A 12,864-nucleotide genomic window follows, 5' to 3' on the forward strand; every position below is an offset into this window, starting at 1 on the left:
AAGGAAGGAAGAAAGAAAGAAAGAGAAAGAAAGGAAGGAAAGAAGGAAGAGAGAAAGAAAGAAAAAAAAGAAAGAAAGGAAGAAAAGAAAGAAAGGAAGAAAGAAAGGAAGGAAGGAAGAAAGAGAGAGAAAGAAAGAAAAAAAGGAAGAGAAAAGAAAGAAAGAAAGAAAGAAAGAAAGAAAGAAAGAGAAAGAAAGAAAAGAAAGAAAGAAAGAAAGGCAATCTCAGGGCACAGCCATGTGCATATGGGTGTGCCAGGGAATTGTGGGTGCACAGTCACTCATGAACGTGTACATAGCCATGTGTCCCTATGAAGAGGGTCTCTCCTCTGTTGCCTCAGGACTTGCCAGGAGGTTTCGATTCTTCATGCCCACCCATATAACTCACATAACTTTAGTACATGATGACGACTTAAATGGTGACCCTCTGAGTGTAACACTCTTATGCAGTGCACAACCTGAACATCAGGACACAGCAACACTCACATCTACGAAGCAATCCCTGTGGGGACAGGGTTAGGATGGGTGGGAATGAGATATTATAAACGGCAAATCTTATCTTTACATTTTTGAGTATCATCTTACCTGAGCTCCTAAAATCCCTCTGTGACTACAAGTTTCCCATTAAGACACAGAAGACTGGCTCATTCTGGACAGTGTGACCTTTCTTTGAATTATTAAATAATGCCGGCCATATCTCTTTCACATAACAATTCTGCTAGATCTGATCTGTGGGTTATGAAAGTCACGAGCATGGCTATTTTATGTTATAGACAACAAGAATAAAACATTCTGAAACGTAATTAATGTAATTTAGCTTCCTGAATCACACAGGAGGCTGGGCTGGGAGACAGGGAAGGCACAGCTATGGGTGTCCCCTTCAGCTGTTCAAGTTGGGCACAAATCAGAAGAACAGAGGACCCATGCTGGGCCCAAGAAGCTGCATCCTAGGTGTGGAGACCAGGCCCAGAGACCTTCTCCAGGGCAGGATGCTTCTCCACCCTGCCCGTGGGCTGGAATCTCCCAGGGAGCTTTGCCAGGCCATTATGAACAAGCAATGCCCCAGCCAGACCAATGACACCCAAACTCCTGGGAATGGGACCTGGGCACCAGTATTGTTGATTCCATTGTGCAACCAGGGTTGGGAAGTCAGGAGTATCATTATGTTGCTGGGGTTCAGAGAATTGCATAGGTTTCAAGAGTTGGGTGGGAACTGACAGATTGCATCAAAATTCTCACATAGCACTTCTGGGAGGGGCAGCCTGCATTTTTGAGATGGCTGGGGGAGATTAAGATACTGCCCATGACCTCTGAGATGACAAATATTTGCAACTGAAGATCACGATCTACCAATCTCCATCTGAGATAGCAAACCGCATCCCCTCACCACGTCCCCAACACGCACCCTGGATTTTCACACCTTTTAAATAGCTTGCCATCATTTGAAAATGAGGAGGTCTCACATTTTTAAGTCCTCTAGTTCCATTTTCTCCTGGGAAAAAATAATCAGTGGAGATGATAATCCTGGGTCTCTGTCTCTAAGTGACAATTGGCTGAAACCAAGTGGTGGCTGCCTCTTAAAACGGGCTTCCAGCCAGCAGCATAGCCCTGTGGTGCTTGCCAGAGAAGCTTTGAAAGTCGTTAAGTTGTGTAGGCTTACCCTGATCCTTCCTTTGAACAAGGGTATAGACACTTGTGTGTCCCTTCTTGAGTCACTTAGATTGTCATCTTGATTTGTCCAATATTGTAGCCACTTGCCACCTGAGCACTTGAAATATGGTATTTAGTATGAATGAGGGGCTGAATTTTTAACTCCTTCCTTCCTTCCTTTCTTCCTTCCTTCCTCCTTTCCTTTCCTTTCCCTTTCTTTTCTTGCATTTTGAGACAGAATCTCATTCTTTTTCCCAGGTTGGAGTGCAATGGTGCAGTCTCAGCTCACTGAAACCTCTGCCTCTTGGGTTTAAGTGATTCTCCTGCCTCAGCCTCCCGGCTGGGATTACAGGCACCTTCCACCACACCCAGCTAATTTTTGTATTTTTAGTACAGACAAGGTTTCTCCATGTTGGCCAGGTTAGTCTTGAACTCCCAACCTCAGGTGATCTGCCCTCCTTGGCCTCCCAAAGTGCTGGGATTACAGGTGTGAGCCACCGCACCCAGCCAACTTTATTTAATTTTAACTAACTTAAATTTAAAAACTAGATACTTGTCTCAGTTACTGGAAAAGGCCTAAATATGTTTAGAACAACTTGGATACGCAAATCTACTTTTCCAACTGTATATTTTATGAACTCTAAATATACATTAAGGAGTTCTGATGAAAATTTAGCATCCTATCTGAGATTGCTGGAAATGAAAAATACACACTGGATTTTGAAGACTTCATATTTGAAAATGTAAAATATCTCATTAATGTTTTCTATTGATTACATGTGAACATATTCTGGACATATTGGGTTAAATAAAATGTTGTTTTTATTAAAATACCATTAAGTATTAATGTCATTAATTTGATCATATTAAAAGTTTTAGACCAGGCACAGTGGCTCATGCCTGTAATCCCAGCGTTTTGGGAGGCCGAGGCAGGAGGATCATCTGAGCCCGGGAGTTGGAAATCAGCCTGGGCGACACAGCAAGACCCTATCCCTACGAAAAAATTACAAAAATTAGCTGGGTGTGGTGGTGCATAACTGGAGACCCAGCCATTCAGGAGCGTAGGCAGGAGGATTGCTTGAACCTGGGAGTTTGAGGTTGCAGTGAGCTATGATTATGTGACTGCACTCCAGTTTGGGTAAAAGGGTGAGACCCTGTCTCTAAAAACAAACAGACAAACAAACAAAAAAGTTTTAAATAGGCTTAATGCCCTCTGTAAACCAAAAATAAAATCCTATGCCCCCAGCCAATTGAACAGACCCACTCTCTTGGCCAAGGGAATCCCAGGGAAACCTGCAAAACTGAATTCGTGGCCATGATGGGTTGGGAGGCTGGACACTCCTCATCATACACTGCTCCCTTTTGTAGTTTAGGCACAGCATCTGACCAGAACTAATGTTAAAATGGATATCACAATGGCCAGGCGCGGTGGCTCACACCTATAGTCCCAGCACTTTGGGAGGCTGAGGCAGGTGGATCACTTGAGACCAGGAGTTCAAGGCCAGCCTGGCCAACATGGTGAAACCCCATCTCTACTAAAAATACAAAAATTAGCCAGGCGTAGTGGTGGGCGCCTGTAATCCCAGCTACTTGGGAGGCTGAGGCAGGAGAATTGCTTGAACCCCGGAAGTGGAGGTTGCAGTGAGCTGAGATTTCGCCACTGCACTCCAGCCTGGGTGACAGGGCGAGACTCTGTTAAAAAAAGAAAAAAGAAAAAAAATAATAAAAAGACATCACAAGACTGACAAAATGGACTTTTTGTGACCATAACGTAACCAATTATAAACAGGATCTATGGCCGTGCCAGACGAAGGTGAACTTACACACCCCTACAAGCAACTCTGACCCGGTATAGTGGTTAACAGACTTCCTTCTCTTCAACATTCCTTTCTGCTGACTCCAAATTTTTAGACAAAGCTTTACTCCTCTAACCAATTGCAAATTAAAGAATCTCTGAATTCACGTATAACCTGTAAGCCCCGGCTTCAAGATATGCCGCCTTTTCTGGCCAAACCACTTACACAGCTTCCGTGCTTTGAGTTATGCCTTTGCCTATAACTCCTGTCTCCCCTAAAATGCATGAAACCAAACTGTAATCCGACTACCACGGAGACACCTTCTCAGACCTCTTGGGACTATGTTCCCCAGGCCAGGGTCTCTCACACTGGCTCAGAATGAACCTTAAAATATATCACAGAGCTTGGTTTTCCTATTCACACCTCGGTTCCACAGTCCTCACCATGCCCTGAGATGTTACACTCTGCCACGTGACTCCCTGAGGGTCCCACTTAATCCCTGTAGGCACCAGAGTTTACAGCTCCTGGTCTATAACATCTTCCTAGCTGGTTTGCCGTAGGGGGGTGGCGCAGTGGGGAGAGATTTTTAAAATCTTATGAAAGTTGTGGATCCTCTCTCCGGAAAATTGCACGCACACAGAGATGCATAACATTCAGCAAATAATTTTAGTGGTTCTTGGATCTTTGAAGGTCCATCCTTGAGCCCCAGATTAAGAACATCTGGTCTTTAAAGCCTTCAGAAAAGACCAGCAGGAAGAACATCAGGCTGGTTGCCGTGGTTTCACCTCCTCTTAGGCTGGCCTAGGGGTGAGGCATGGCCTCATTATCCCTGTCTTTGCTGCACGCACCTTCACAGGGAGGTCCTCATCGCTCACTCTTCCATTGTGTGCTCAAGGGCTTAAGAGCCAGATTGTCATCCCACCTTCAGGTCTCCTGGCCCTGGGGTTGCAGCTGGGCTCAGGGCTTGAAAGCAAACTCCAATCCCATCTCTCCTCTGCCCCGCTCTCTGTTCCAGCCAGTGTGAGCTGCGTATACCTCTCAGAGGCACCGGGCTCCCTCTTCTCCTGGCGTTTTGCCCAGTTGGCAGCTACTGCCAGGAACACTCTTCTCCTTCCCATCCTTGGCCTGCTCAGTGCCTACTTTGGGACTGAGCTTAGGCATCACCTCCTCCAGGAAGACTTCCTGCAGCCCTCCTACAGGTGTTGGGCTCATTGATGTCCTGGCACTTACCAACCTCCATCGTCATTGCCTGTTTGTTTTCTCCTTTATACTGGGACCTCTTTGATACCAGAGACATTCTATTTATTATTATATAAGCCCAGCTCCCAAAACAGAGCAGATATTGATAAATATTTGAAGGGTTAATAAATTTAACTCAGTGGTTCTCAAAGTGTGGGCTCCAGACCTTCAGTATCAGCATCACTTGGGAGCCTGTTAGGAATGCACATTTTCAGCCCTCACCCCAGAACTACAGAATTAGAAACTCTGGGGGTGGGGTGCAGCAATCTGGGTTTGCACAAGCCCTCCAAGTGACTCCAAGGCACTGATCTAAGCCCCAGGTTGGAGGGAGGCAGGATGACTCCTGAAGGTGGAGGCAGGTGACTGAAGTTTGGAAAAGCAATATGGAAGAGTGGCTGCGGGTAGGCAGAATAACCCCCCCACTACCCACTACTCCCTGGAATCTGTAAATGTGTGTGTTATGTGGCCAAGGTGGGATGACGGTTGCAGGTGGAATTACAGTTGCTAATCAGCTGATTTTGGGGAGATTATTCTGGGCTACCTAAGCGGGCCCAATGAAACCACTAAGGCCCTTAAATGGGGAAGAGGGAGGCAGAAAAGTGAAAACCAGAGAGATGGTAGCATGAGAAGGACTCAGCCGGCCACTCTTGGCTTTGCCGATGCAGGTGGACCACAACTTAAGGAAGGCAGGTGGCTTTTTGAAGCTAGAAAATTGATTGTCCCCGAGAGCCTTCAGAAAGGATCACAGTCCTGCTGACACCTTGATTTTTAGACCAGTAAGACCCATTTTGGACTTCTGACCTCCAGACTCTAAAACAATACATTTGTATTGTTTCAGTCACTAAATTTGTGGCCCTTCCCAACAGAAAACATTGACTGCAGTGGCTAAGGACTAAGGCCCTGGAGTCACATTGTCTGGGCCTAGGTCTGTCCTCTTGATGTGCAGCCTATAAAATCAGGGTAATGGTGGGATAGTATACAGAAGGCAGTGAGGATGAAATAAAGTAAGGCCTGTAAAACATTCAGCCCATAGTAAGTACTCCAAAATCATGAAAACACAAGGCTGCATTCGGACCAACGAGCAGCCGACAGTCCTCTTCAGATGGGGTGAACAGCCCCAGGGGACAGAGCAGTAACTAGAGAACTAAAGGGGGAGTGGGCTGAGAAGAGGCTTCCTGGAGGAGGTGATGTTGAAACTCCATTTTAAAGGAACAGTCAGTGAATATCAGGGAGGAAATGAGATATGCAAATCTCCCAGGAATGGGGGCAGGTCTTTTATGCTGGGAAGTGCAAAGGAATTTCCCTGGGCGGATAGAAGTCTGTATTAGGGTTTAATGAGAACAAAATCGGTAAGAAATAAATGGTAGTGGGGAAGAACTCTCCAAGCAAATTAAAATCCAGAAGCCGTAACAGAAGAAAGCTGAGTTGATTACATCAAGACTTAAAACTTTTGTATGGCCGGGCGCGGTGGCTCAAGCCTGTAATCCCAGCACTTTGGGAGGCCGAGACGGGCGGATCACGAGGTCAGGAGATCGAGACCATCCTGGCTAACACGGTGAAACCCCATCTCTACTAAAAAATACAAAAAAACTAGCCGGGCGAGGCGGCGGGCGCCTGTAGTCCCAGCTACTCGGGAGGCTGAGGCAGGAGAATGGCGTAAACCCGGGAGGCGGAGCTTGCAGTGAGCTGAGATCCGGCCACTGCACTCCTCAAAAAAAAAAAAAAAAAAAACTTTTGTATGACAAAAGACACTATAAAAAATGTCATAAGACCTTTTTCCTCAACTGAGAGGAAATATCTGCAAGAAATGATAACGTGTTACTATCCACTTTATATAAAGAGTTCCTGGAAAGCAACAGGAAGAAAAAAAATACCCAAAAAATCTACTGGGAAAGTCGGCAGCAGATAGAAATCAACAAGTCACAGGAGATAAAATGCAAATGCCCTATGCAGAAAAGATGTGGAGCCTCGCAAGTAATCAGGGAAATGCAAATTAAAACAAGGATGAACTCTATCTATCAGATTGGCAAACACAGAAAAGATTGCCAACACCCAGGGCTGGCAAGTGTCGAGAAAAGACATTCTCACCCTTGGATGAGCATCTGCTGGTCAATTTGGGTAGAGTCGGTGATGCCTGACAGGAGGGAAGGTGAAGAAGTGGTCTCCACATTGCAGGCAGGGTGAGGACCCCAGGGTTGTGCAGGGCTGCAGCCTAACCAGTTGGTGTAATTAACACCTTCACCTTTGCTTCATTGTGAGTAAAGAGGGAAAATAGGAAGCTCCATCCGAAGGGACCTGCCCTTCGCTGGTTTGTAAGCAGGATCCGGGGGGGCGCCTCCTGCTGGAGAGCCCTGGAGGAAAGCAGTTTGCAAGGACTTTTTCCTGCAAAGCTGGTCAGAAGCCCCCAGCGGCAGCCTGGTCCCTGGAGTTGCGGTTCTGAAGTGGTTGTTCCAGGTTTCGAAGCAGGAGGATGTGTGAGTGTGAACAGCAGCCACTATCTGAATGGCACTGATTCTACAAATGAAGGATCAGGCCCAGAGAAATGAGGGAACTTTCCCAAGGATGAGTGGAGGATTTAGGACTCAAATGCAAATCTTTCTGCCACGCCAAGGAGTCAGTAGTCCTGAATGTACTTGTCCCATGAAAACAAACCTGTGCTATTTGGAGTCAGCTCCAAGAACTTGCCCTTTGACTACTGATATCTGACACAAAGTGTTCAATTTCTACATGGTGTGTACTGTACTAAGCCTTCACACGCATTAATGTCATTTTATCCCCACAAGTCTATGAAAGCAGCTACTGCTGTTCACAATCATTTTACAGAAAAGGAACAGAGACTCAGAAAGGTTAAGTAACCCCCAGAGGTCCACAGCTGATAAGTGGTGAAGCTGGGCTTTGAGATTCAGGCTGTCCTTCTACCCCTGACACATTTAAGCCATGTGTAGGTGATTTATTCAGTGGTTGGGCTCACATACAAGGGGGTGTGTCTGGAGAGATCAGTTGACATTGACCCCAGTGGCAGAGACTTGAGCTACACATGAGCAAAATATGAGTGAAGGTGAACCTTGTAAAGGTGATTGCTTCTACAAGCCATCTGTGTGCAATCAGCCAAGTCCTTTAACCCATTATTGATTAAGGAAATCTGGCTGGTGCACTAGACTCAAAATGGGTCTTTCTGCCTCTCTGATCTGCCTTTGAACTCTGCCAGACACTGAGCATGTGAAAAGATGCTCAACCTCACTAATAATAATAAAAAGGGCAAATTAAAACAAGAGACAGGTTTCTCCCAATCCAATCAGCCAAGACTACAAAGAACAATAATGTCTGGTCAAGAAAGTCATGTACATTAGGAAACAAGCTCACACCCACTTGGTGAGTCTACTTGGGTACAACCTTCCTGGAAAACCACCCAGAATATGTTTCAGCATTTTAAATGTATACACCTTTGGACTCAATCATTCCTATTCTGAAAATGTATCATAAGGATAAGTACACAAAGATATATGTCCGAGAATGCTGCAGTATAGTTTATAACAGCAACCAAAAGAGAAAAAGAAGCAAACTAAAATTCCATCAACAGGAGGCTAGTTAACAAAAGTACTGTCCAGTCATAAAATGAAACATCACACAGTCTTTAAAGAGGATAACAATGTAAGGGCAGGTATAGTGGCACAGGCCTGTAGTCCCACCTACTTGGGAGGCAGAGGCAGGAGGACTGCTTGAGTCCAGGAGTTTGAGACCAGCCTGAGCAACATAGGGAGACCCTGTCTCTACAAAAATTAAGAAAATAGTTAGGCATGGTGGGGCATGCCTGTGGTCCCAGGATCACTTGAGCCTAGGAGGGTGAGTCTGCAGTGATTCCACCACTGCATTCCAGCCTCAGCCTGGTCAGCAGAGCGAGACTCTGTCTCCAAAAGAAAAAAAAAGAAGAATAATGTTGATTTCTGTGTCTTTCCAGGAAAAGATATTATAAAGATGGAAATGTCATTTATAAAATAGTATACATAATATAAACCAATTCACGTATGTAAGTACAATTATGTAAATGGATTGGATCATAGATACATTTTACATATACATATATGTAAATATTTATGAAGCACAAAATTCTATAGGATGTACAACTTCTCACAATTGCTGTTCTTGTGGGTTGGCAGTGGGAGGGGCAGGTGGATTTCACTTGCTACTTTTTTTGCATTTTTATACCAATCATGAATTAACAGAAAATATATTTCTACAGGGAGCAAGGATAAAGGAAATCCCAAGAGAGTCATCTCATTCCAACTTGGTCTTTGAGGCACCTCCCAAGGTCAATATTGCATGGTTTTAAGATTAAGCCCACATAGATAGTGAATTGTGTGTCGCCCTCCCATTATGGAACATTCTGTTTGGTGGCAACACTGACTCTATTCATCCCTGCTCAGGCCTTTCTGGTCAGCATTTAGTGTATTATGTGGTAGTGACCAATGTTATATTTTCCTCCTGGACCAGGCCGTGGACATCTTAAGGGCAGAGAGAGCATCTTATTCATGCCCACACCCTCATGTCCATCACAGGACTTCACATAGAGGCAGTGAGCATTTCATTCATCAGGCAAATATTTCATGAGCAGCTACAATGAGCCAGCCCTGTGCCAGTGCTGGGGAGCTGTGGGTAAACAGATCAGACCGGGGCTTACATCCTGAAGGTTGCAGTGCTGCTGGAATTTGTTGAATAACTAAATGACTCACAAGTAAGTGACCGGTGAGATGAACAGACTCAAAGGATTGGGGGAGCTGACCTAGTGACCCTGTGAGCCAATACACAAGAACATTGGCCTGGAGCAAACAGACCAACCCTGTTCCAGGGAAGTGGTTTTCGCTTTTTTTTTTTTCCTTGGCAGTGGAATCTCTTCTCAATAAACAAAATAGGTAACAGTATATTATTATAAGCTGATTTTATAAGTTTAATTTAAAGCATTTACTGATCACACAATCAAGATAATTTTGGTTGACAAAAAACATTTGGAACACCTGAGTGGAGGTAGTATTTTTACTAGATGTTTAATACTTGAAAGATATAATAAAGATTAAATTCAAATAAAATGTTTGCAGAACCCTGGTTTAAAAACCACTGTTGGCCGGGCGCGGTGGCTCAAGCCTGTAATCCCAGCACTTTGGGAGGCCGAGATGGGCGGATCACGAGGTCAGCAGATCGAGACCATCCTGGCTAACACGGTGAAACCCCGTCTCTACCAAAAAATACAAAAAACTAGCCGGGCGAGGTGGCGGGCGCCTGTAGTCCCAGCTACTCGGGAGGCTGAGGCAGGAGAATGGCGTGAACCTGGGAGGCGGAGCTTGCAGTGAGCTGAGATCCGGCCACTGCACTCCAGCCTGGGTGACAGAGCGAGACTCCGTCTCAAAAAAAATAAATAAATAAATAAATAAAAACCACTGTTCTGGACCAGGCGTGGTGGCTCACGCTTGTAATCCCAGCACTTTGGGAGGCCGCGGCGGGCAGATCACGAGGTCAGGAGTTCGAGACCAGTCTGACAAACATTGTGAAACCCCATCACTGAAAATACAAAAATTAGCCAGGCGTGGTGGTGCACGCCTGTAATCCCAGCAACTCAAGAGGCTGAGGCAGAAGAATCACTTGAACCTGGGAGGCGGAGGTTGCAGTGAGCCGAGATCATGCCATTGCACTCCAACCTGGGCAACAGAGTGAGACTCCGTCTAAAAAAAAAAAACAAACAAAACAAAAACAAAAAAAACCACTGTTCTGGAAAAAAAAATGTTGCTTTTTCTGTTTTGTTTTCAATAATAAAGAGCACGAATGGTTCAAATGTTAAACTCTCTTAAGTATTATTCATTTGTCATTCAACCAGTAGCTATTAAGCACATTCAGTGGGTCAGGAGTTCTTATAGTGAATTCAATATTAATAGCCTCAAAGATCACAAGGAACCAGGAGATTAAGGGAGGGTGCTGGTGGAGTCAGGGGAACAGCCATAATAGATAGGTAGGTAGATAGGTAGATGGATGGATGGATGGATGACGGATGGTTGGACAGATGATGTGACCAGCTGAATAACAGCTCCCCAGGATGTCCACATCCTATTCCTCAGAATTTGTGAATATATGTTATCAGGCAAAGGGACTCTGCAGATGTGATTAAGCTAAGGATCTTGAGATCAGTGGGCCCAATGTCATCACAAGGATCCTTATCAATGAAAGAGGGAGGCAGGAGAGTCAGAGAAGGAGACATGGTAATGACGGTGGAGGTCAGAGTCAGAGAGAGACATGAAGGTGTTAGAGAGTGCCTTTGAAGGCGGAAGAGGACCATCAGCCAGGGAATGTGGGTAGTGGCAGAAGCTGGAAAAGGCAAGGAAACAAATTTCTAGAGCCTCCAGACAGAATGCACCCCTACAGACCACTTGATTTGGGGATTTCCAGCATTCAGAACTGTCAGATAACACATTTGTGTCTTTTTAAGCTACTAAGTTTATGTGACATGTTATAGCAGCAATAGAAAACCAATATAAATGAGAGAGAGAGAGAGAGACAGAGAGAGGTGATACATAAGCTTATGCGATTTGTTATAGCAGCAATAGGAAACACATAGATAGATGAATAGATAGATGGATAAATTAGATATAGATAAGATAGATAGATAGATAGATAGATAGATAGATAGATAGATAGATAGATAGATAGATAAACTTGTCTTTGGCTTCTCAAAACTGATTCTCATTAAAATCCTATCCTGAGTCATTTTTGCCTGGGGTGGGGCAGGCACCACGCACATAGGAGTTCAGCGAACATGCCATATGGATGAAATGGTCTCACTGAGCTCCCCCTCCCTTTCCTGAGCCTAGAAGTTGTTCCCTTAAGAGAATTTTAGGACTTAGTTGTCCTATGATCAGGATCACCTACCCCTGAATCTGCTCTCTGAGTATAGACCAAGTCTAGTCTTCAGGTTCTTGGGCGGCAAATGAATGGGACAATGGGGGTCTCCTGCTGCAGGTGTGTTCCAAGCTAGAACACTTTTGGAGGGCAATTTGACAGGGTCTACTAAGATTCGACCATTCCTTTTAAACTTGCAACTACAAGTCTAGGACGTGAATTTTACCTATGCAAGTCCCCAGAGATGTTCATTGCTGTATTGCTTAGAATTGTTAAAAATTGGAACCAACCTAAATGTCCATTAGCTAGGAACTGATTCAAATTAACCAAAGATATCCATAAAGTTGGATCCTGGCAGGCCATTAAAGTGAATGAACTAGATCTTTATGTTACTGACACGTAGAGACGTCCATAACATTAATTGAGGGGTTGCCGGGGGAAAACCTTACAAGCACGTGTATCACAAGAGCCTATATGTGTAAAACTATAAAAGTTTAGGTTTATATATGTCAAAAAGTTATTCCAAGGCATATGTCAAAACTTTAAGAGTAGTACGTTTTCAAGAATAAACATATGTATTCTTGTACTGTTTGACTTTCTATAATAATCAAATTGTAAATATGATGTAATCAGAGTGGGGGAAATGACTATTTGAAAATTCTAGTCTGGCTGTCAGTGGCAGGCTGAGCAGGAGTAAGGGGTGACCAGGTCTCAGTCGAGGTGACCACACGACCACAATGACCCAGAATCTTTACCCAGAGACTCCTGAATCTTGAGCCCCTGGGCCCCCAGTACTCTCTACATCCAGAGGAAAAGGAAATGGCACACATTGGCGTCACTCATGGTCTCTAAGAATCTGAAAATCAGTGACCCCTGCAGGAGGCCAGCAGCATGAACCCAGGGCAATGCTGTGTCCCAGGAAGGGTCTGGGTTTGGAGTCCCACGGACCAGGGCTAGAAGCCATCTCCACTACCTGACAGCCAGGTGACCGTGGGCAGGTCGCTGGGCTCTCCAAGCCTCTGTTTCCTCATCTGTACGACGGAGGAAGATTGCTGCCTCACAGGGATGTTGTGAAGACAGATGTTGTCAAGACAGACAGCACATGCCCCTGGCACATAGTAGGGCCAGCTCCCCTCCCGCTCCTGTGACCCCTGTACCTGCAGCCCAGGTCGGCCCAGCGCTGGGCGCAGCGCCTAGCAACGCGGGCCCGCGGGATCCGAGGACATGGTGAGGCGAGGGGTGCTGGGGCCAGCCTCTCCATCTGGGTGGCGGGCAGGAGCGCAGGCTCGGCCATGGG

The 12,864-nt window shown here is 45.3% G+C and overlaps 1 protein-coding gene across 1 annotated transcript in view; it reads right to left on the bottom strand.

Moving 5' to 3' along the window:
- ARHGAP40 (Rho GTPase activating protein 40) overlaps positions 1 to 12,864 on the bottom strand; it is a 51,047-nt gene extending 38,183 nt beyond the window's left edge. The window contains exon 1 of the mRNA XM_011929055.1: positions 12,725 to 12,864. Within this exon, the coding sequence (XP_011784445.1) occupies positions 12,725 to 12,861 (137 nt within the window). The 5' untranslated portion in view covers positions 12,862 to 12,864. The remainder of the gene's footprint in view (positions 1 to 12,724) is intronic.

The sequence above is a fragment of the Colobus angolensis genome, unplaced genomic scaffold, assembly GCF_000951035.1.
Source record: "Colobus angolensis palliatus isolate OR3802 unplaced genomic scaffold, Cang.pa_1.0 Scaffold8, whole genome shotgun sequence".
Classification (NCBI taxonomy): Eukaryota; Metazoa; Chordata; class Mammalia; order Primates; family Cercopithecidae; genus Colobus; species Colobus angolensis.